We start from the raw sequence: 25,058 nt of genomic DNA on the forward strand, positions 1-25,058 counted from the left end.
TGGAGCAGAGCAATGAGCAGAGCAATACAAGAGAGGGTTAGGCCAGAGAGGTAGTGAGGGCAAATCATGCAGGACCTCATAGGTGACTATAAGGGCTTACGTGTTTGCTCTAAACAGAACTGGATCACTGGAGACTTCTGAACAGACGGGTATCAAGATTTGATTTATGCATTAAAAGGGTGGTGGCTTCGAGAAGTATGGTAACAAATGAAGGAATAAGAAGTTGGTGAATTGGGGATCTATTCGGAGAGTGCAGTCAAAAAGATCTGATGATGAATGGGATGAAGGGTACAAGAGAAAGGAATCAAAGGTAAATGTACGGTGTTTGGCCAAAGCAACTGGAAAGACAGAGTGGGTCATTTATTGAGAGGGAAAGGACTTTAGTAGGCTTGCTGTAGTGGGAAAGGGGGCCTGTAGCAGGGAACCAGGAGCTGAATTTTGGATATGGCAAGTCTAAAATGTCTATTATGTATCTAAATAGAGATATCTGCCTGCTGGACAGATACAGTCCAGGAGAGCTACAGGCTGGAGATATCAAGCTGGGAGCTCATCAGCTCCTAGACTGTATTTCATCGGTGAACCAGGGGAGGGGGGATTCACGTGGACACTGAGTGTGCTCAGAGAAGAAAAGAGATCTAAGCAATAAGCTCTGGAGCCTGCCACATTTAGAAACTATAGAGATAAGGAGAACAAGAACCAGAAAAAAGAAATTATAGAGATGAGACAGAATGGCAAGAGGAGAAATGGGCAAGTGGGGTGTCCTAGGCTTGGCCACTGGATCTGGTTTCCTCTAGGCCCCCGATGGCTGTGACAGGGGCCTAGCTGGAGTACTTGTAAGAGACAATGGAATGAAGCAATCAGAGGCGACAAGTGCAAATGGTTCTTTGAGCTCCCCCTATGACACGAGAGAGACAAGTGGGGCAATGGCTGGAGTGGGATCTCCCATCAGGGCGTTTTGCTTTCTTACGATGGGTGAGCCTGCAATATGTCTGTGTGCTGATGGCTATGATTGGGCAGACAGGGATCAATTGCTGATGCAGGAGAGAAAGGCCAGAATCCCTAGCTGAATCACTGGGTAGGAAGAGAGGGGCTCCAGCTGGCACAGATGAGGCACCTGCAGAGCGTGGATGCGGTCACAGGCACGTCAGTGTTATGTGGTGCCATGAGGTACCATGGGACCAGTTTGAAGGCCATGGCCATGAAGAACAAGGCAAAAAACCTTGTATTTTCTTCTTCGGCCCTGTTCAGTGCCCAGAGGCCCCGAGGGAGGAGGGAGAATCAGATTTAACCAGGACTGGGGTTATACCTAGGAAGTACAACCTGATGTAGAAGTTTATGTGTCCACTTGGTGAGGCTCCAGTCCCATCATTCCATCAAATACCTGTCTAGGTGTTGCCATAAAGGTATTTTATGACTGTGGTTAACATCTATGATCAGCTGACTTTAAGTACAGGAGATTATCCTCCATACTCTGTGTGGGCTTCATCCAATTACTTGAAAGGCCTTAAGAGCAAACCCTGAGGTTTCTGTAAGAAATTCTGCCTCAGGACTGCAGCATCAGCTCCTGCATGAGTTTCCAGCCGGCTGGCCTGCCCTGCAAATTTCAATCTTGCCAGCCCCACAATCCCATGAGCCAATTTATTTAATTAAATCTTATTCTATCCCTTTCTCCATCTCTCTCTCCCTCTTCCTCTTTATCTACATACACACACACGTTAGTGGTTGTTTGTCTGGAGAACCCTGACTGATACAGACAAGAAGAAAGAGGCAAGGGGGATAAGTGTTATGCAAGAGAGTAAGTCAGCCATGGACTCAAAGGCAGTGAGGACACAAACTGGGTGATGGAGAGTGGAAAAGAGCCAGAAATCTGGGTGTGGTTTAAGAATTGGTAGGTGAAGGTATTAGGTTATGAACTAGAAAGATAGGAGGTGGTGCAGAGTGGGGGGCCTGTAAGTGAGATCATGTTGAGGACACATTTAGTAACGATAACAGGCTCTGGGGCGGGGGATGACAACAGGCCTGGAAGCCAAGAGGCTGAGTGACAGAAGGCCAAGGAGAGGTGAGGTGAGGGTATTGGCAGGGTCATTTGTGTGATTACTGAACTTATCGACAGTTATGATGAGGCTGACCTCGGCCAGGAGCTAAAATCACTAAGAAATGAGATGGAGTCCCCTGGGAAAGGGAACACATGGCTGTGGATGACTGTCCCAAGGAAGGCACTGGGGTATGTACAGTCTGCTGGCACCATCTGCACAGCCAGAGGGATCTTAGGGCAGTGAGGAAGTGGCAATGACAAACAAGGAAGACTTCTACCCCATCTCCAGGCTCAGAGGTGTGGGCAGGATGGGAGAGAAGACAGTCTGCGAGGGAAGCTGTGTCCTTAAAATTCAAAGTAAAACAACTATGGCAAATGACGCCAAAGTCAAGAATAAGAGCCCACGGACAGGCTGAAGGAAGCTGTCTGTGATAGAGCATTCTAAATCCATAAGAGAAATAAGGTAAGCCAAAGACAAATGGACAAAGGTTGTTGACAGGCACTTCACAGAGGATCAACAAAGAGCACAGAGTCTGGCCTCCTGAATAGGGAGGGCACATGACTCTAAGCCTCACCAAACTACCATTCCACATTCTTTGGAATGGCGATACCAAAAAGTCTAAGTACACTGAGTGTTGGCAAAGACGTAGAACGATGCGGATCCTACCAACCACACTGCTGGTGTGAACAGAAAACTGATATAGCAGCTTTGTTCAGCAATTTGGCAACATCTAATAAAACTCAAAATATTAATACCCTTATGACGCAAGTAAAGCCTGCAAACATGCTCAGTGAAAGAAGCCAGTCATAAAAGGACATATATTATTGCATGATTCCACTTATATGAAATGCCCAGAGCAGGCACATCTACAGAGACAGGAGACGAGTGGGTTGCCAAGGGCTGGGAGGGCAGGAGAGCAAAAGGGGAACAACTGCTAATGGGCCTGGGATTTTCTGCTGGGATGATGAAAATGTTCTGGAATGAGACCAAGGTGATGGTCACACAAGTTTTTAACTACACAAACAACCACTGAATTGTACACTTTAAAAATATGAAGTTTATGGAATGTGAAACATATCAATAAAAAAACCCTGAAAACCAGCGACTGCACTTTGGGGTACATAGGTGACCTTTGAACAACACGGATTTGAACTGCATGGGCCCACTTATATGTGGTTTTGAGGTAAATACAGTACAGGACCATGAATGTATTTTCTCTTCCTGCGGTTTTCTTTTTTTAATGCTTATTTATTTTTGAGAGAGCACAAGAGGGACAGGGGCAGAGAGAGGGGACAGAGGATCCAAAGTGGGCTCTGCACTGACAGCAGCAAGCCCAAAGTGGGGTTCAAACTTGCGAACTGTGAAATCATGAGCTAAGCCAAAGTCAGATGCTCAAGTGACTGAGCCACCCATGTGCCCTACTCCTTATGGTTTACTTAACAACATTTCCTTTTTTGTAGCTTACTTTATTGTAAGAATATTGTATATAATACATACAACATACAAAATGTGTGTTAAGTGACTGTTTATATTACCGGTAAAGTCAACAGTAGGCTACTAGCAGTTAAGCTTTTGGGGAGTCAAAAGTTGTACACGGAGGGTCGGTGTCTCTGACCCATATTGTTCCAAGATCAACTGAATACTCTGGAACAGTAGTCGGCACAGTACAGCCTGTGGACAACGTTGTAAATAAAGTTTTATTGGCACACAGCTGCACCCATTCCTTTATGTACTGACCATGGCTGCTTTTGCACTACCATGGTAGAGTGCAGTTGTACTGACGAAATGAGGGTATGTGTTAAATTCTTTCGTATAACTTTAAATTTTTTCAAAAAAAATTTTTTTGAAACAATTTGGCTGACCTCTGAGCAGGGTAAGCCTGGTAGTTTCCCTCTTGGGGCCTGTGGAAAACTGGCAAGGCTGGGTGGTCCATCATTCATTACCTGTTGGTTGCAGAGGTCACCCAGAAAGAAGTGCACCTGGGGATTGTCAAACCCTTGCCGTATATCAAATACATTGACAGCGTAGCCTCTTGCCAGCAACTGCTCCACCATGTGCTGCCCCAGGAATCCAGAGCCTCCAATCACTGTGCACTTACTGGCCTGCAGAAAGAGAGGGATGGACAGGGGGTATATGAGAATTTGAAGCTATAAAGAACTTTGACTCACATGTTCATGAGCAAGTCCATCTGTTTGTTTGAAATTCTTTTTGAGTCAAGTTGGAAGCTTTATGTAATTCTGGTGTTCTATCGCCAGTGGCACCCTCCTCTCCAGAGACAAGTAAGGAGGAAAGAGAGATAGCAGATGATACTGAGATAGACTTTGGCTGGATTGGATGATCTGATACATGCATGCTGTGTGTTTAGCGAAAGGAGCAGGAAACACCTCTGGAAAAAATGAAACTATGTATGATCAAAACTGGACAATACAAAAAACCCCAAAGTCATACCTTCTTGCTCCTAATAACAGAGCCCTGGGCACTTCTAGAACAGACAGAAACAAAATAAAACACAACACAACATGCCACCCACTCAACTGACAATGTCGACTTAAAATATCAGTAAGAAGAAAGCAAAGTCTATATGCTCGCAGGAGAAAGTCAGCCTCTTTTCCTCAAACTGACCATTATAGGGCTGTGCTGTGTGACTTTGGACTTGTCACCTAATCCCTTCCCACCTTAGTATATCCAAGACTGTTGCTGTCTGATGGGATCTCCTGGAGGGGTTGCAGGGAGGATCAGTAAACTGTTAATCAGCCAGGCCCTAGGCTTTGCTTTCCCTTCTCTGAGCTCTGAGCAAACCGACAAATCAGGGAAGAGCTATGGTGCTTACATTTCACCTTCTGCAACATGTGCACTTTCTGGGCTAAATTCCAAATCTGGCAACTGGGGATAATGGAAGGACAGAGCACCAGATGCAGGCACTTCAATATTCTGATGCCAGGGAGAATAAAACTGTCTGTTGCACACTGATTAAGCTGGCCCCAACAGTCTCCAAAGGAGGACCAGTGATATCCATCCTCCCTGGGGTCTTTCTAAAACTGTATCTGGGCTTTCTGAAAATGACAAACACCCATTTTCCCTAAGCTCATGTACAGTAAATCAAAGTTGGGAGTGTGGAAACTAAAGATATTAAAGAAATTCTGATCCTGATTAGAAAGCAAACAAACAACCCCTCTATTTATCCCTTAAATATCTATACAATTGAGTTATGCAGGAGACTTCAGAGGTGTCAGGGCCCCTACTACAGACTCGCCCCTCCCAACCTAGTATCCCACGGACTGGCATTTTTACTGGAGTCCACTGGGCCACCCAGAGATGGCTCTGGAGCTTAAGCATCATTTGTTCAGGCACGTGTATCCTACTGATGTAATCAGCTTCACTACTCCACACCGCACCCCACCCCCAACAAAATGATCTCTTCAACCCATTTTTGTCTAGGTTTTGTTTGATTACTCTCATATACATATAATCACACCATGCTAAATAATTTGTACCTTGACTGGAATTTCTAAGATATTCCCAGGACATAGGCAAATTAAATACACAAATTCCATTTGATCCTCATTTTGGCTATACCTTCTCCTTCCCTCAAGTCAGCTATATAGGTAAATGTAGGTTGTTTAGAATAACTCTGAGCCTCCCTGCTCCCCAAACTGATTTTTCTTGGTTTGTTAAAAGCTTGCCTTAGTTCAAAGAGGTTCAAACTAGACATGTTTTGATAGTATCCCAAAGGATTTCAAATTCTCTTGTTATCTAGCATCTCTAGTTACAATTGTTTCATAGTTTGATGGTCTATTTTAAAAAATCAAATAACCTTTCTATTATGTCCAGTGCAATTTCCTTTCATGATTTTATTTATTTATTTTTTAAAGTTTATTTATATTGAGAGAGAGAGAGCACGAGCATGAGTGGGGAAGGAGCAGAGAGAAGGAGAGACACAATCCAAAGCAAGCTCTGCACTGTCAGTGCAGGGCCTAATGTGGGGCTTGAACTCATGAACCACGAGATCATGACCTGAGCCAGAATCAAGACTGAGCCACCCAGGCGCCCTGTTTTTGTTTTTGTTTTTTTAATCATTATTATTATTTTGAAATGTGGCACCAATATTGCTTGGAACGAGTGGGCCAATGGCTATTCCACAGAGAGTTGTGTAGTGATGAGAACTGAACTGACATTTACCCCAGAAAAGTCAGGTGTGTGATGGGCCAACGTCTTTAATCACACCTATAACACCACATGGTTAGAGATCATATGAAATAACCACTTACGTTTTATGGCCATGAAAGATGATGCAGAGCAAGTGGGCACAGTGGACAAGAAGGAACATGTACTAACAAGAATAAAACTCTGGACTGTAAACAGGTAATGAGACTCAAGAATGGGTTACTGAGAGAAGTTATAAAATCAACATCTTGGAGAGAGTTTTAAGAATAGAAAAGAAAGCCATCTAAATGATTTTAATTGCAATATGACCTTGAGGTAAGAGAATGATCTAGGCCCCTGGGTTTCTTTTAACCTGTTCTGTTTTCCTTTGTCTCTAGCAGTGGGCCTCTTTTCAGAGAAGTCTTACACAGAACATATATATAAGGTAATATGAAAGTGTTCTTTTTAAATTTTTAACTTATACTTCTTATAAAGGCAACCAGTGAGAAAGAACACCATGACACAACCATTGAAATCTAATTTTTTTGGTTGCTGAGTATCAATAAAATCCTAATTTATACAAACAAGGAACTAGATGGCAAGGGACTCTGATGGTTCATCTGAACATTAGAATCTCACATTAACCTTCTATTATAGAGGCACAGAGGAGGCTTTATTCTGAGCTACCCACCAAGACAAGTGTGATCTAGTGGGGAAACTCCTGGGCATCTTTAATTTATTAACATTTGATCTAAACACATTTTATCTTGACGTGATTTCATTTCTGAAACGTTAGCATTCATCAAAAATGAATCAAACCAAACCTACGCAGACCTACATGAAGAACCTCCAGGAGCCCTGACAATTCCTTAAAGTCCTTTCTGATACTTGCAATGCTAGATCTTAGGAGTCCTTGCTACTGCCAGTGTGGTTGCTAGAGAAGCCTTCTGCCATTCCAACCAAAAGCCTAGTCTAGCCTGTTGAAGGCCACATGAAGGCAAACTGAGGCACCCAGCCAATGCCAGCAGTTACTGCCAGGGATGTGAGTGAGGCCGCTTGGAACTCACACCTCGGGGGGGGTCCCCTTGACTGCAGGTGGGTGGGTAAACCCAGAGGAAACCAGCCAAGGACTCCCAAGTGGGGCCAGCCTGAATCACAGAATCAAGAACAAAGAAATGGGTATGGTATTGTTTTAAACCACTATGTTCTAACACTGTTACACAGCAATAAGTAACTGAAACCTTGAATATATATGTATATATGTGTGTGTATGTGTATAAACTCAACATTAATTGATTTGATAAATGTACCAAATACAATTTTTAATCCATAGGTAATATCAGTGGCTTCCTGGTATATATGTGCTAGACTTTCCCCTTATCTGGTTTTGGTTAACCTTTTTTTTGTGTGTCAGTACTCACATTTGGAATGTCTTCTGTCAAATGTGTCCGTGTGACCTGGTCTCTCATTGGCTCAACAAATGCTTGTTCCATTTCAGCTCCGAATAACGTTATGTTTGCGATGAAGTTTTCTCTTCATAAAGACATATTTAGAGACAGACATTTATATAATATCAACTGAAACATTTTTTAGGCATTAGTGTTTTTGTGTGGATGCCATTCCCCTGTCAAGTTTCCACAAAGAGCTGAACCACAGTGGTAGCTATTAAATGAAGCCCTCTGCTTAATATTCCTGTGACAGGCTTCTCTCTGCGGAAAAGGTGTAACTGGGCCCATAACTCACTGCATTCTTGGATTAGAGGCAAAATGGGAAGCCAGTTAAATGGCCTCTCTCGTCATTTACAACAAAAGGAGCATCTTTGGCATTGTAGCTTTTTCCATGGCACTCACACATTTCAATTATTCTTGATTTTCCTTGTGTTGATCATTACATTGTGGGAGTGCAGTGGGAAAATGCACAGACCCAGGGAGTGCTGGGTTCTGGTGCCAGCCCTACCACAAACTAGGTAAATCCACTCCAGTCCTGTCTTTCTGCTGCAGCTGAGTTTCCCCGTGAATAAAAGGGACTATGTGCTGCTCATCCCCATGATGCTAGGGCAGGGGGTGCTGGGAGTGGAACAGTATAACAGAAGACAGAGCTCTTCTTGGTGAAATTAAAGCCATCCTGACTATGTGTGGAAGAACTCAGTGTCTGGAGCTGTCAGAAGCCTTCAGGAAGTGCTCAGAGTATGGTGGGGACTGAGCACTTCACAACCAAGACACAATGAAGCATACCAGCTGATGAAAGAACCATAACACCACTCAGACGAGTAGTTTATAAGACCAGCTTTTGTGACAGCCCTTAGGATATGCTCCTCTCTTCATTCACCCATAATACTGACTCGCAAACAAAGAGAAGCATTCAATTTTGGGTTAGATGTATTTGGTCTTACGTCTGTTTTCTTGGTAGTGGTCAATTTACTTAAGCCATGGATCTCCTAACATCTGGAGACGGTGAAATCTGTGACAAAGAAAACAGTCCAATTGCGTGCAAAAAGCTAGATTCACAGAACACTAATCAGTGAGAAGGTGGCTGCCAGGCAGCCAACACCAGGGTCTCAAACACCATGACTGCTCCGATCCAATTCCACACCTCTAGTCTCTCTCTCTCTCTCTCTCTCTCTCTCTCTCTCTCTCACACACACACACACACACACACACACACACACACACACACACACACGTTCTTGTAGGAAATGATTTTGTGGCTGGATAAAATGGCCTTGAAATGGGTATTATGAACCTCTGTGTCTGATGGGGCCATTTTACGGAAACATGTTTCTGAAATCATAATGGAAGTTATCAGGAAAATACATTTTAAAACTTCACTTTTCACATAATATATTATGCTAAATGAAATCAGGCAGGCACAAATACCATATGATCCTTTTTTATATGAGATATGTATAGTAGTCAAACTCATATATGTAGAAACAATGGTGGGTGCCAGGGGCTGGGAGGAGGGGGAATTGGGGACTTAGCGATTACTAGGTAGAGTTTCAGTTCTACAAGAGGCAGACTTCTGGCGATGGATGGTGGGGATGGTTGCACAACAATGTGAAATGAATGCCACTGACCGTACTCTTAAAAGTGGGCTCAGAATAGCTCTTAATGGGAAAATAAGACCCTAAAGAGCAACATTCAGGGGGCTGGGATTGTTAAGGTTCACACATCAGAAGCCTCAAGTCTTTCTCCTGTAAAATGTTAGTTCTTTGAATCCATTAAAAACCAGTATATTCATACTGAGACAAAGCTTTGAACTAAAAAAAACAAACTAGGAAGAGATCCACCTTCTACTGGTGAAATCTAAGTGCCTTGCTCAACTTCTGGGCAAGGGGAGAAAGGCTGCTGACAGGATTATATAAGAAGACAAGCAAGTGAGCCTAATCTCCTTCTTACTGGGGAAAGTCCCCAAAAACTAAGTCCTAGAGGCAAAAGGAAGGGACAGTCTGTCCACTTCAAACCAGATAGAAAGAAAAAGTATTCCCTCCTTTGAAAACATGGGAGATCAGCTTCTTTGTAAAGGGGTAATGCAGAGCAATTCAGAGGGGTGTGTTAGGGTGTGTGGGGGTAGTCGGGGCCCGGCCTGCTGTCTTCCATGGAGTCAGTGCAGGAAGGTAAGATGTAGCTACCACAAGCTCACCGGTCTAGTCTGTGGACAGACAATGTCTGTGTATGAAAGAAAACTGCAAACAGGAGTCAAGGCAAAACACACTTCCCCAAAGGACTCAATCAGCTAAATCTTGTCCTTTCATAGACCTGAGGCGTCTGGTTGTTTCTGTTAGTCATTCGTCTCTCTGATTGTCTATTTTTAGGACACAGAAAGACCCTGGCTTTGGATTTGTAGTGGCCCCCGAGAAACCCATCAGCATGCCTGCGAGCTTGAGCTTATGCTATCCCCTCCACCTAGAATACCTTCCCTCTCCTTGGTGAGTTCCTCCTTATCCTTCAAGGCCTAGCTCAACTGTCACTACTGTGAACCTCCTCTCCCTCCCTGAGGACAGTCAGCTCCTTCCTTGTCTGCTCCCGTTCTAATACTCAGCACGCTCAATTATACCTTTTTTTTCCTACTTGGTTGTGAGCCCCCTGAGGGCCAGCAAAGAGCCTGGAACAGAGCAGGGGTTGTATTGTTCTCCTGCAGCTGCTCCCAGAGGTCTCTTCTGCAGAGCAGTGATCCTCCCTGCTGACCTCAGAGCTGCTATGGGGCTCAAACAAGGCTCGGGGATAAAAGTGGAGCTGCAACTTGTAAAAGAGCAAGCACCCAGGTTTTGGCTCACTCACCCAATGCTGGCCACTGCCAGGCAGAACCTGCGTTAAGACACAGCACCAACCTCCAGGGAGCCCACGATCTAGTGTGAGAGACAGACTTAGTGGACAATTGTGGAATGCTTCTGAGTTCTCATGAAGGTAAACCCAGAACGGGGAGGCTGGCCCAAGAAGGCGATCCCTGAGCCAAGTTCTCAAGGCCATGGAGGAGTGAGTCAAACAGGGGTGGGTGTCCTAAAAGCCTTTCCATGGCCAGGGGTGGGAAGGACAGGTGATAGCACAGAGCCAGCATGTTCTGGCAACTGTGACAAGTTGTGTCATAGTGAGTATGAAGCAAGATTGGGAGCAAAGTTGAGAATATGAAGGGACTGTGTGTCAAGTTAAGGTTACACTAAGAGGAGAGGGAGAAGTCCTGGGAAGTTGTAAGCAGGGTGAGTGTTAAGATCAGAAGGATCACTCTGGCTGCGGTGCGGAGAAGGGATTTTACCCAAGTCTAAAGTTTTGGGCATGCGGGGTAGGGGAGATAACAAGAGCAAATCAGAGAAAAGAAATAATATTGCTCGAAAAACTGCCAAATGCCAGGTCTTTTTACATCTAAGTATATTACACCATTAAGATCCCTAAAGCACCCAGTTAGGTCTCATTCAACAAAAGAAAAACTCAGGCACAGAGGTCGAGTGACTTGCACCACACAGATTTTACACAGCCAAGGCAGAACTTTGTGGCTGTTCTTTCTACTCTGCCAGGCTGTCTGTCACCCTGCAGACCAGGAAGTAGGGTATGGAAGACAAGACATATAAGGACCAGCAGAGGCAAAACTGGGCAGGGGGCTCAGATGCCAGGTTGGGACTTTACTCTGTAGTCATGGGAAGCCTCTGAAGGTTTAAGAGCAGGGGGGATGACCTGACCAGAGTGTTCACCAGGAAGACAAACCTGGCAGAGCAGGTAGACTAGGCAGGTGAGAAGCAGGCACAGGGACATTCTTCACCAGTCATTCAAACAAGCTTTACTGAGTACCTAATATGTGCCCTTCACTGTTCCAGGTACCGGAGTACCAGCAGTGAACAAAACAAAGATGCCTACCCTCATAGAGCTTACCTTCTAGTGGGTGGACAATAAAGAACAAAATAAGCAAGTACCAGGGGAAAACAGTAGAACAAGATATGGGGCTCAAGCATGCTGGGGGCTGCAGTGCTAAACAAATAGGGTGCTTAGGGTGGCTCACTAAGAAAGAAGGTGATAGTGGAGCAAAGACCTGGAGGAGGGAAAGAAGTGGAGCAAGCGGGCAGAAGGGCCAGCTGGAGCCAAAGTTCTGAGGATTGTGCCTGTGTGTTTGAGGCCCAACAAGGAACCTAGTGTCCCAGCTGGAATGAGCCTGGAGAAAGGAAAGGGCATGATATGCCAGGCCCTGCAGACCACGGTGAGAATTCTGGCTGGTAGGAGCTGGGAGACTGCTGACAAAGGCCTGAATTGGAAGAGGAGCAGCAGAGGTGGAAAAGAGAAAAGGAATGGCCTTTAAGTGGGAGAACGGATAGAACCTGGAGGCTGGTTAATGCAGAGGGGACAGGAAAAGAGTCAAATATGACTGAATGGTTTTGGACCTGGTTCATGCTGAAAAAGGAAGGGAAAAAAGGGAAGAAGGTCAGCAAAGACGTTAATTTAATGGATGCTAATATATCTCATGCCTTTCTCAGCCTAAGAAGCTTATGCTCTGTGCCCTGCCTCCCTAAATAATGCCCCAATGCCCAGAGGGGAAGCATGTAAGGACTGAGAGCCCTCTTACACTGGGCTAGCTGTGGAGGGCAGATCCTAGACCTCCAGCTCCAATGCTTCAGCCCATACCCTTGCACACACACCCTTGTAATTCTCCAAGCACGCATGAAACCAGGAGCTGGTTCTTTGAAAAGATCAACAAAATTGGTAAACGTCTAGCAAGAATCATCAAAAAAGAGAGAGAGAGAGGACTCAACTAAACAAAATAACTAATGAAAGAGGAGAAATAACCAACACCAGAGAAATACAAAAAAATTGTAACAGAATATTATGAAAACTTATATGCCAACAAATTGGACAACTTAGAAGAAATGGATACATTCCTAGAAACATAAAACCTACCAAAACTAAAGCAGGAAGAAATAGAAAATTGAACAGACGAATTACCAGCAAAGAAATTGAAGCAGTAATCAAAAAACTCCCAAAAAATAAAACTCCAGCACTAGACGGCTTCACAAATTCTACCAAACATTTTAAGAAGAGTTAATACTTATTCTTCTCAAACTATTCCAAAAAATACAAGAAGAAAGAAAACTCCTAAATTCATTCTATGAGTCAGTGTCACCCTGATACCAAACCAGATAAAGACACCACAAAAAAAAGAGAACCACAGGCCAATATCTCTCAAGAATACAGATGCAAAAATCCTCAACATATTAGCAAACCAAATCTAACCATACATTCAAAAAAATCATTCACCACAGTCAAGTGGGATTTATTCCTGGGATGCAAGGCTGGTTCCATATTCACAAATCAATCAACGTAATATATCACATCAATAAGAGAAAGGATAAGAACCATATAATCATTTCACTAGATGCAGAAAAGCATTTGGCAAAATACAACATCCATTCATGATAAAAACCGTCAACAAAGTAGGTCTAGAGGGAACATACCTCAACACAGTAAAGGCCTTGTATGGAAAACCCACAGCCAACATCATACGCAACGGCGAAAAACTGAAAGCTTTTCCGCTAAGATCAAGAACAGGACAATGTTGTCTACTCTTGCCACTTTATTCAACATAGTACTGGAAGTCCTAGCCACAGCAATCAGACAACATAAAGAAATAAAAGGCATCCACACTGGTAAGGAAGAAGTAAAACTCTATTTGTAGATGACATAATACTATATATAGAAAACCCTAAAGACTCCACCAAGAAACTACTGGAACTGATAAATGAACTAAGTAATGTCGCAAAATAGAGTATCAATGTACAGAAATCTGTTACATTCCTATACACTAATAATAAAGCAGCAGAAAGTGAAATTAAGAAAACAATTCCATTTACAACCGCACCAAAAACGACAGAATATTTAGGAATATACTTAACCAAAGAGGTCAACGACCTGTACTCTGAAAACTATAAAACAATGATGAAAGAAATCCAAGATAAGGCAAAGAAATGGAAAGGCATCCCATGCTTATGAGTTGGAAGAACAAATATTTTAAAAATGTCCGTACTACGCAAAGCAATCTACAGATTTACTGCAACCCCTATGAAAAGTACCAGCAGCATTTTTCACAGAACTGGAACAATTCTAAAATATTTATGGAATCACAAAAGACCTTGATTCGCCAAAACAATCCTGAAAAATAAAAACAAAACAGGAGGTATCACAATTCCAGATTTCAAGTTATATTACAAAGTGTAGCAATTAAAACAGTACAGTACTGGTATAAAAATAGTCACATAGATCAATAGAACAGAATAGAAAAGCTAGAAATAAGCCCACAACTATATGGTCAATTAATCTTTGACAAAGCAGGAAATAACATGCAATGGGAAAAAGATGGTCTCTTCAACAAATGATGTTGGGAAAGCTGGACAACCACATGCAAAAGAATGAAACTTGACCATTTTCTTACACTATACAAAAAAAATAAACTCAAAATTTGGATTAAAGACCTAGATGTGAGACCTGAAACCCTAAAAATCCTTGAAGAGAGCACAGGCAGTAATCTCTCTGATGTTGGCTGTAGCAACTTTTTTTTCTGGATGTGTGTCTTGAAGCAAGGGAAATAAAAGCAAAAATAAACTATTGGGACTACATCAAAATAAAAAGCTTCTGCCCAGCGAAGAAAACAATCAATAAAACTGAAAGGCAACCTATTGAATGGGAGAATATATTTGCATATGACATATCTGAAAAGGGTTTAGTATCCAAATTTATAAAGAACTGATACAACTCAATACCCCCAAAACAAATAATCTAATTAAAAAATGGGCAGAAGACATGAATAGACATTTCTCCAAAGAAGACCTCTAGATGGCCAACAGACACATTAAAAGATGCTCAACATCGCTCATCATCAGGGAAATAAAAATCAAAACCACACTGAGATACCACCTCACACCAGCCAGAGTGGTTAAAATTAACAACTCAGGAAACAACATATGTTGGCAAGGATGCAGAGAAAGAGGAACCCTCTTGCACTGTTGGTGGGAATGTAAACTGGTGCAGCGCCTCTGGAAAACACTACGGAGGTTCCTCAAAAAATTAAAAATGATCCAGTAATTGCACTAATGGGTATTACCCAAAGGATACAAAAATACTAATTCAAAGGGATCCATGCACACCAATGTTTATAGCAGCATTATTTACAATAGCCAAGATATGGGAGTAGTCCATATTTTGATGGATGGATGAACTGAGAAAGAAGATGTGGTATAAATATACAATGGAATGTTACTCAGCCATTAAGAAAAAAGAAATGTCATTTGCAATGACATGGATGGAGCTACAGAGTATAATGCTAAGTGAAATAAGTCAGTCAGAGAATGACAAATACTGTATGATTTCACTCATATGTGGAATTTAAGAAACAAAACAAATGAGCAAAGCGAAAACGAGAGGCAAACCAAGAAACAGACTCTCAACTATAGAGAACAAACTGATCCTTACCAGAGGGGAAATAGGTGGGGAGATGAGTTACATAGGTGATGGGGATTAAAGACTACACTTATCATGATAAAAACAAACTGAATAAAAGAAAATCTAAAACCACACTCTCCAAGCACCCCTCACACTTCAAAGTCCTCCGTGACTTTGCTCATGGCAATGTCTCGGCCTGGAATGCTCCCCCCTATCCGCCTGAGTGACTATCAAAAAAGTCTATTTTGACGACCTCTCCCCTCATGTTCGCTCATATCTCCTTCACTTCCTTCAAAGTCCGTTACCAGGCTCCCACTTCACCTCCTTGGCTGCTTTTAGCCAGGAGAGAACCAAAGTGATCCACTCTTAAAATCAGTTGCGGGCAGGGCGGGGGGGAGGCGGTGCTATAGAATGGACACTCGAAGAAATAGCCTCAGCGGGACACGGTTTCTAAGTCCCAGCCGTCCAAACCTGTGCAACATTCCCCTTCACTTCTCTGGGTCTCAGTTGCTCCTTGTGTAGTCTCCGCTGTAACACGCAAGGTCACGGTCTTCTCTGGCCCTTCTGACCCTAATTTTGTCTTAGGCCAGACCAGAAACCTCCCGACCAGACCGCCTCACCCAGCCCCTTGCCCTCCTGCCTTGTAGCCGATAGAAGGCAGCCTCCCAGGGCGAGGTCGTAACCCTTACCGTCCGTAGGTGATCCCCCGGCCAGCCTCAGCGCTCCCCAAGCTAGCACTCAAAGACCTGCAGCCGCCGGCGGGCACCGGTTTCTCCACGCCCGCGTGAGCAGAGGATCTGCCGAGACTCCTCCGCCAACGGGATTGGCTTAGTTTAGCGCTAGTTCAGCCAATCGGCGCTCATAACGTGATCCTGCCCAATGAGGCCAGGTCTTAGCTGTGAGTGCACAGCCCCCAGGCCCTGGGCCAGGCCTTTGTCCGATTAGCCCCACCCACCACAGCCCTGCGCCAATGGGGGGCGGCGGCGGCTAGTGGGCCGCCAATGGGGAGCAGGGCCGCGCGCGTGGGGAGGTGGGAAAGGCGCCGAGTCAGTGTATACGTCGGTTGCCGTAACAACGGGCGGCGGAGTTGGTCGGCAATGGTGAGTGCAGGCCGTCCTTTGGTGCCCCGCGCCCAGAGGCTGAGCCCTTCCAAGATTTCGTCTGGCCCTGCCAGCTCTCCTGCGCCGTTCTCGATTTTGGCGTGCCCCTCCTTCCTCTGAGTTCTTTCCCGGAAGCGTAGTGTAGAGACGCCTGCCGCCCAGCTGGGCCTGTGACTCGCTGCTGCTCCCCTTCACCCACAGTCTGCGCTGCGCCCACCCATCCCTTAGGCTCCCCTGATCTTCCCCTGCCGGCCCCCTCGGTGACCGCCCCTGGACAAAGAAAACTGACGTTACCCGCAGGCCCTGACTTCTCAGATCCTGACCTGGCCGCCTCGCTCTACCAAAGTTTACCCATAGAACTGGGGAGGAGGTTTATTATGTTTGATTGGTAACATGCATCCTAAAATTTAAGTGCAGGGATATTCGGGACATGTTTTGAGCTCCTTGCAGGAGGGACAGATGTGCCAAGTGGATTGAGTTTTATTGTTTAATATTGGCAGAATATACATTTTAGCAACCTAGTAATATTTGGCCAAATCTGGAAGCGTGGTTACTTTACCTAAAGTCGGACTGCATAGAGGGAAGCGGAGTACCGCGAGTGGGTGTTGTAAGGACATTTCTAGATAATTATTAGGATCCCCAAAATCAAGGTCACCTGGTTATCTGTACATTTATGCAGTCAGCTCCTTGGCTAGATCTCTTTTAGGATGATTTTCAATCAGAGGTGTCCAACCAAACAAGGGGTCTCCTTGCTTCTAGAAACAGTAGTAAATAAAGAAGAGGGAGGGATAGAGGTGCATGGAAGGATTCACTGTTCTTTCCAGTAAACCCTGTTATCTCTTCTGTTAAGCAAAGCTTCGGAATTGGTTGGTGTAAACAATTTTAAAATAATTTGTTGTCTGTAACTATTTTATGTAAAATATAGATTATATTACATAATACTGTGCTTCTGTGTTTGTAAAACGTCTAAAGGCCTCTAACTTTAAGAAGGCAAGCATGGCAACATCTGCCCAGCGAAAAAGGATGAGTCCTAAGCCTGAGCTTACTGAAGAGCAGAAACAGGAAATCCGGGAAGCTTTTGATCTCTTTGATGCTGATGGAACTGGAACCATAGATGTTAAGGAACTTAAGGTAAGCCATTTACATTCCAACTCCCCAGCCTTGCCTTTCCTCTACATCTTTTTGTTTCCCTGTCACCACTGTACCTCTTTTTTCCTCATCTCTCTGCAAGAAGTAACAGGGGAGGATGCACTGTGTTCTGTTTTCCTATCTTTTCTTTACCTCAAGTGTTATTAAATAAAATGGAACACAAATATCAATCTGCATAATGTTCTAGTGTTTCCCAATCATTAAAAAAGTTTTTTTAATGTTTATTTATTTTTGAGAAACAGAGCGCGGGTGGGGGAGGGGCAGAGAGAGAGACACACACAGAATCTGAAGCAGCCTCCAGGCTCTGAGCTGTCAGCAAAGAGCCCAATGCAGGGCTCAAAACTCAGGAACTACGATCATGACCTGAGCCAAAGTCAGACTGAGCCACCCAGGCGCCCCTCCCAATCATTTGAATGAAATTGTGTCAGATGCTGGCTTAATACTCTCAATGCTGTCATTTTTGTTCCTGTTAACGGTTTAGATGTGCGTATTGAGATGATCCTGTTTTCATTGTAGGTGGCAATGAGAGCACTGGGCTTTGAACCCAAGAAAGAAGAGATCAAGAAAATGATAAGCGAAATTGATAAGGAAGGGACAGGAAAAATGAACTTTAGTGACTTTTTGACTGTGATGACTCAGAAAATGGTAAGTTAGCTGGAATAATCAGCATATTTTCCACCCATAATGGTGAACAAATTTGAATCTAGGTATGAAAATGTCTTCACTGAAGAAAAGTTAATACAAACTGGAGGGTTCAACTGATAAAGGATGGTATTTATGACTGAAAATTAGAATGCTTAGGTTCTTCTTGGCTTTCTTCAAGGCCACACAAATCACAAAAAGTCGGTTTACCCTCTGTAAAGTCGTAAAAGTACTACTGCTGTCACTCTTTTGTGATTATTTTTCTCAACTGATTTGTCAATATGATAACCACAAGCAGTAAAACCTGTAAACACCAGCAATATTACAGTGCCTGACAAGGTGAAATGCCTATACTTTAAAGGTCAAAATTCTTTTCTCTCTCATTTGTTATTCTGGGCAGCCTTAGCCTGAGGGCATGTTACTTCCAACAGCCTAGCATTTCACTGCTCTGGGAATTTGGTCTTTTAGCATTTTCAAGGTTGAATGTACCCATTCTCTAGTCCCTCAGGTGTCACCATTTTAACGGGCCCAGGGGGTCAAGAAAGACCTGACCAATCCACCTCACTCCCCTGAGTGTCATCCCACCCAGGATGTATGTTGATGTTCCCATTGGGCCATTGCTCATTCGTTGGCCTTCCAGCTCCCCTTTTGTGAGGCTTATCTTCGCTTTAGTAGCATGTAGAAAAGTAACTCCATGTGTGTCTCAGGTCATAGGTCTGTTCCTACTCTAATAATTCTGTGGCTTTGAAATCATCTAATGATACCTGCATTTTTCTTTGTGTACTAATTTAAGTGATCAGGAAGCTTAACCTTCTGTAACCACCTAGTAAAGCTGTCCCACCTTAAAGGTGGGTTCCGAAATTGCTCTTATTAGAGAGGTTCTGTTTATCTTTAGCTACCTTTCAGGAATTTCTGGAGTTTGAGCTGTTGGGGGATTTTCCTCTCTTCCTCTTTTGGAGTACTTGGGATCCCAGTAACTCTCTGTTATCTCATAACAAGTTAAATAGCCCTCTCTTTCCTCCCTGCACCCCCCTTCCCCCACCGAGAGGACCCCTCTTCTGCCAGCTCAAGCACTATATTTCCTCTAGCTTTAACTCTACCCTCTATTCCTGTTTCTCTCTGCTTTGTATAGAAAAAATATTTTAAGTCAGTCCTTTATATTTCCTTTTTAGCCTGTTTATAATAATGTCATTGAGTTTGTCCTCTTCTACCCTGGATGACGTTTGATCTCCTGTGAGCTAGGACCTATGTCATGAAAGCCATCACCAAGACCACGTAGAGGGGTTAGGTGCCGGTGAGCTGCTGCATGAGTAACTGCTTCTGTGTTATTTGTTTTACTTGCTAAGTCTGAGAAAGATACCAAAGAAGAAATTCTGAAAGCTTTCAAGCTCTTCGATGATGATGAAACTGGGAAGATATCATTCAAAAATCTAAAGCGTGTGGCCAAGGAGTTGGGTGAGAACCTCACTGATGAGGAGCTGCAGGTTTGTAAGGCATCGGACTTGAGCTTAGCTCCTGCTTGGAGCCCCTGTGTGACTTTTCTGAATAACATTTTCTCTGATGTGAGCCCCACTTTGAAGGAAAACTAATGTTCTCTTGTCCTTCTCTTGACCACTTAATTTCTCCTTTAATAGTGTGACAAGCCTATGGGCCTTGCTCCCAGAAAAATGCACACGTAAAATTTTACCTCCTATTTTAGGTTTTAAGAATCCCTCTAGTCAGGATGATTTTCAGGCTCTCTTCTGGATATGTATGACAAAGTATTGCTTGATTTTCAAATAACTTTTTGGGAACCAAGCTATTCTAAAAAGCAGCACATTTGCAATGGGTGGACCACAACTGTCTATTCATGTAACCTTATGAAAGCCATTGCTCAGTCATTTTAATTCATTTATGAATGAATCTAAGTTGAATCCTTATTGTTCTACAGGAGATGATCGATGAGGCTGATCGAGATGGAGATGGAGAAGTCAATGAGCAAGAGTTCCTGCGCATCATGAAAAAGACCAGCCTTTACTAAGATCAGTGTCTTCTTTTCATATTGTGTGAAACCTGGGTTTTGAGAACACAAACTATTTTCCCCCACTGACCTCCCTGTATGACTTTAGTAACAACCTTGAATCTTTTTTAGGTATTTGAAAGTGTTCTTAGACATTAAAGTTCTTTGTAAGGTGACCTGCTGGTTACTTTAGTTCCCCAAAGCAAAATGAGAGCGTATTAGAGTGGAGAAAAGGGTCTTAAAGCTTTCACCCACCTGCAGTTCTGCCTTGTATCGCCTCACTCTTGTCATGCATTTCCACATTGATGACACCACAGAATGACTTCTTGGACTAGCACATGTTGTACCCACGTCACCAGAAGCAGGGGGCCTCTCTTTGAGGTTTCCAGTTATAATTGACACCTGAGTGCAGCTTTCTCTTTTATAAAACCCAGTGAAGTTATTCACTTGCATTTGGATGTGTGTTTGTGCTGTTTTTTTGTCTTAAAAATAAAGCCTTTTTTATTTTGAGCTTTTGTTCTCTAAGGGTGAGTTCTTTAACCTTGAATATGAGTTCATCTTCTAAACCACTGTGTTGAAGACAGCCTGGTAGATCCCCAACTCCTTCCCAGCCGATGGACAGAAAATTAATCCTTTACTACTGACTTGAATTGTTTGTTTCTTTGGGAATCTATCAGTGTGTAAAACTAGTAGAATTTCCATTTCACCTAAGCCTAAATGATGCCTTAAAAATAGTTTGGGCGCAGTTAGTCTGAGAGTCTTATTGGTAATTTGTGCTTGGACAAATTGGGGAAAGGCAAGTTATTATGACAGTAGGTTGAATTCAGCCAACCTCTGGCAGTTTATTTGCTGGATGGTGTCTCAGAATCTCTGTGTCAGATTGGGCTGAATGACCTTGTCTAGCCCCCTCTTCACCCTACATGGGATGACCTATAAGAGAAGCCATGGCAGATAATGTTAAAGTCTTTGCCCCAGGCTGAGGGTGGGGAACAAGGAAGGCGGAGGGGAAATGGAAAATGAACAACAGTGATAGAATGCTCATTCACCCACACGTGGAGGGGAAGAGAATGGGTTTCAAACTTCTGGGGGCATCCTAATCCCAGGATAGGGTTGCCTCAGCTAATAAAGAGAACACCTAGGTCAATTTTAATTTTAGACAATTTTTTTTTAGTACAAGTATGTCCCATTTGGACTTTGTGTTGTTTATTCACTGTTGATCTGAAATTTAACTTTGCTTGGGTGTCCTGTATTTCAAGTGGTAACCCTACATGGAGAACATGTAAAGAGGCATGACCCTGGGCCTCATCCCTGGACACTGGCATCCTGAACAACTTGGTGACCCACTCCCAGACAAGTCTACAGGGGCATAACTCTGAGAAACACTTGGGGGATGTGGTGGGGGAACCCAGAGTAGCTTCAGACCTGGGTTCTCTCATGGGCTCCACCAGTTTCTGGCTGGGTAATTTGGGACAAGCTCCCTCTCCAAGTGCCTCAGGTTCCTTGTCTGTGTAGTGGGGAGAAGAGTTGTGCTTAAGTCTGAGTCTCTGAGGGCACAATGCAGACTCACACAAAGGGCCAAGAGGGCATTTCAGAACTGTTTGTTCTCAAGGTCATTTCCTTGGTGTGATTGTCACATAGCTTTGTTAGATATGCATCCATGAAGTTTTTAATGTATACTGTCCTCCAAAGTCGAGTTGACAGCATTTACTGGGAGGATTTGACCTTTGTCATATTTCTGTTTTCTAATAAGAGGCATGTGATCTGATAAAAGACATACGATAATGGAAAGGAGCGGGAAGACTGGGTCCTACTTCCCATTTTACTGTTAACTGTCACCCTGGAAACATTCTTATCTCCTCCTTCTTAATGTTCTCATAAATGAAATATAGTCAGGAATCTTGGGGGAAGGGAAAGTGATACGTAACATGTTATCCTTAAGGATAAAAACAAGCACGAGGTACTCACTATATTGGTGCCTGCCAGCCATTTTAAAATAGGTTTGTGGAGGGGATGGGGACACAGGGAGCAGCACGAATCAGTGGGTGTGAGACTGGAACAGAGAGTCACATGAGGGTCAGGAATATGAGGACAGAGAGGCAGCTGGGACCACTTCATGCGAAGGCAGAAAAGAGGACTACAAGGGGGTGGGGGAATGTGGATGGAGGGAGGACTGCAGTCAGTTTATATAGGGCTGGACCAGGTAGTTGAAGGGAATGGATGGGATGGGGAAGAAATTGTAGGAGAGGTCAGTGCAGCTGCAGGTGATGCAGAGTTGTAGAGTGGGTGGAGAGTGATGGTGACAGAGGGGGGGCAGAGTCAGCTTAGGTGGGGCTGAACCAAGAGATGTAGGGGAGATGGCAGAGGGTGGGGATAGAGAAGTAGAAGCTAGTTTCTGTGAAGCTGGATCAGGGAAATGTAGGAAGAGTAGTTAGGTAAGACTTGGGGGGTGTAGGGTAGATGGGGAGGGAGAGGCAGCATAGGACAGTTTACAGGAAGGGTCTACAGAGTTGGAGGGGAATGAAGGAAGATAGGAAGGGAGATAAAGGGAACAGGAACCAACGAGGGAGATGTATGGAGAGTAGGGTAGGGTGGAGTGGGAGAGGTAGGAGAGGTCAGTTCAATTGGGGATGAATTAGAAAGATCCTGAGGAGAGGTGGCTGGGAAGTAGAGGGCCCAAAGTCAGTCTATGAGGGCAGGAAAGAGTGATTCAGGTAGGGGGAGGAGGAAAGGGGGGAGAAAGGGAGCAAGAATTAGTTTCTATGTAGATGGCCCAGCCCATAGTTTCTATGTAGATGGCCCAGCCCATAGTTTCTATGTAGGGGCTTGGGGGTGATGGGGAGAGCAGAGGTCAGTTCATGTGGAGCTGGACCAGGGAGCTGTAGAGGAGTGGGGTGGGATTTGACATAGCACAGAGATTTGTTCATGAGAGTTGGGACGGGGAGGTGGGGGGCGAGTTTCCTTCATGTGGAGCTGAGGGGAATGAGAGCAGAGGTTAGTTCATGTTAGGGGGTAGTAGAAAAATGTAGGGGTGAGTAGGATGGAGAGCAAGGGAGGGCATTTCATGTTGAGCTAGGTATCGGAAAGGAGAGGGAGCTGAAGTTGGTTGATGTAAGATGGACAAGAGAGAGTCATAGGGAGATGGCAGGCATGTAGATAAAGAGGGATCAGAAGTATCTTCATATGGAGCTGGAGCAGAGAGGTGGAGGGAGGTGGAGGAGTGAGGATAGAGAGGGAGCTGGGGTCACTTCCTACGAGAATCCAGCAGAGAGATCCAGGGAGATGGTGGGAATGGGGGCTTTGGGGTGGGGGGAGATGGGTGGGATAAAAAAAAAGCCAGTTCCTGTTGAGCCTTGTGGGCCTCCGTACTAACTGAGGAATATACTGGATTTCCTTGAAGGAACTTTCCAGTGGAATAGTGTTTTCTTTGCTCCAAAGCATTACAACTGCTAGGAACAGCTGTCTTAATCAATAGCCATACTCAGGCTTGATATAAGTAAAATCTATCTCAGAAAGTTGTTTAAAGAAAGGAGGTAGCTCAGTCCCCGTCTTTCAGACATGGAAGAGCTGCTGGATCCAGGATGTTGATGGGACATCAAAGGGCAGAAATGTACATTGGCTGCCTGGGGGCATCTTCTGGGGTCTGTTCACCTCCTATTAGATTTTAAATGCTTGTTTTGGTCACACTTTCAAATACTGAGTTTTGGCAGCACACTCGAAGGGAGTAATACACTCAAAGCAGCACTTTACCAACAATTACAACTCTGTCACATCTCCACAGCCATCCCACTATGCATTGATATATTGCTTTGACTAGAACTGCTTGCTCCCTGATGATGCTCCCTCACGAAGCCAAGTTCGCCCACAGTCTAGGTGCTATGTGTTTCTGAGCCCTCCATGGCCATTGTGATAAGTGTCTTGTAGCAAGTGGCTCCCTCGTCCACTCCATGTCTCAGAACCTGCCCTGCTCAACATCCTATATTCTAATTAAAAATTTTTTTAAATTTTTTGAATGTTTATTTATTTTTGAGAGAGAGAGAGAGAGCGCGCGCGCGCGCGCGCGCGCGCGCGCACATTAGCGGGGGAGGGGCAGAGAAAGAGGAAGACACAGAATCCGAAGCAGGCTCCAGGCTCTAAGCTGTCAGCACAGAGCCTGATGTGGGGCTTGAACTCACAAGCCTTGAGATCATGACCTGAGGCGAAGTCGGATGCTCAACCGACTGAGCCACCCAGGTGCCCCCTGTATTCTAGAAGCCACTGTATTCTAGTGGCTGTATTCTAGAAGCCACTGGACTACTGCACATCTTCAGCTGTAGCAAAAGTAATCACTCTGCATTGATCACAGCTGTGAAGCAGTGACCTCATTCTAGTGTGCCATGCTGTGACATATCAGACATATTTAGTGACCCAAATCTCCATCAGTGGCCCCTAAGACTCTCACAGAAGCTCCAAGCCCATTTCTAAAATATTACGACCAGAACTTGTCTTTTCTAGCTTTTCCCTGCTGACTGCCAGTCATCTCTTCTAAGCCTCCTAGTAACCACTGCCTTTCTCCTTTTGATTCTGGTTGCTAGCTACCATTTAGAGGCTTGTGATTTTCATTTCCTTTCTCCTCTTTGCCCCAAAAGTCTATTATGTCACCAACATTTCCCTGTAGTAGTCATTGTGATGCACCCCTTTCTTTTTCATTTCTGAAACTACCACCTCAACCCAAATTTGGATTGCTATAATGTCCTTTCTTCCTTGTCACTGTGGGACCTGCGATCTCTACAATGCTGTATCTGCCCCTGTTTAGACTTCCTGGCAACTAATCACTCCTTGGATCCAGCAACCTCATCACTCACCTGGACTTCCTGCGATCTTCCCTCCCTTCCCTCCAGTCTTTTTTAGCTTGAAAAATCAATCTTCTTCAAGGAATATGCCAACAAAAGAGGATTTATTTTCTTTCAGAAAGTTGCTTTTTTTCTTACTTGCACTGACTAAAAGGCTGTTTACCTATCTGTCTTCAGCAGTTTTTGAAATCTTCAATCCATTTTCAGCTTTAGCCTCCCTGAATTTTTTTTTTCTTTGGGATCCA

General features: G+C 44.1%; 2 protein-coding genes across 2 annotated transcripts in view; one reads left to right on the plus strand and one right to left on the minus strand.

Moving 5' to 3' along the window:
* NSDHL (NAD(P) dependent steroid dehydrogenase-like) overlaps nucleotides 1-15,864 on the minus strand; it is a 29,602-nt gene extending 13,738 nt beyond the window's left edge. Inside the window, exons 1-3 of the mRNA XM_047097755.1 lie at nucleotides 15,784-15,864; nucleotides 7,601-7,712; nucleotides 3,980-4,138 (exon numbers count right to left, since the gene is read on the minus strand). Coding sequence (XP_046953711.1) covers nucleotides 3,980-4,138; nucleotides 7,601-7,672 — 231 coding nt within the window. The 5' untranslated portion in view covers nucleotides 7,673-7,712; nucleotides 15,784-15,864. The remainder of the gene's footprint in view (nucleotides 1-3,979; nucleotides 4,139-7,600; nucleotides 7,713-15,783) is intronic.
* A 231-nt stretch (nucleotides 15,865-16,095) lies between these two features.
* Nucleotides 16,096-20,494, plus strand: CETN2 (centrin 2). The gene is made up of 5 exons (XM_047097740.1): nucleotides 16,096-16,194; nucleotides 17,167-17,325; nucleotides 17,860-17,988; nucleotides 19,332-19,469; nucleotides 19,916-20,494. Exons 1-5 carry the CDS (start codon nucleotides 16,096-16,098, stop codon nucleotides 20,003-20,005), a joined length of 615 nt encoding a protein of 204 aa, XP_046953696.1. The 3' UTR covers nucleotides 20,006-20,494.
* Nucleotides 20,495-25,058: the final 4,564 nt, after the last annotated feature.

Source organism: Lynx rufus, unplaced genomic scaffold, assembly GCF_022079265.1.
Source record: "Lynx rufus isolate CCGP_SWC_20201006 ecotype Redwood Valley unplaced genomic scaffold, mLynRuf1.p SCAF_40, whole genome shotgun sequence".
NCBI lineage: Eukaryota > Metazoa > Chordata > Mammalia > Carnivora > Felidae > Lynx > Lynx rufus.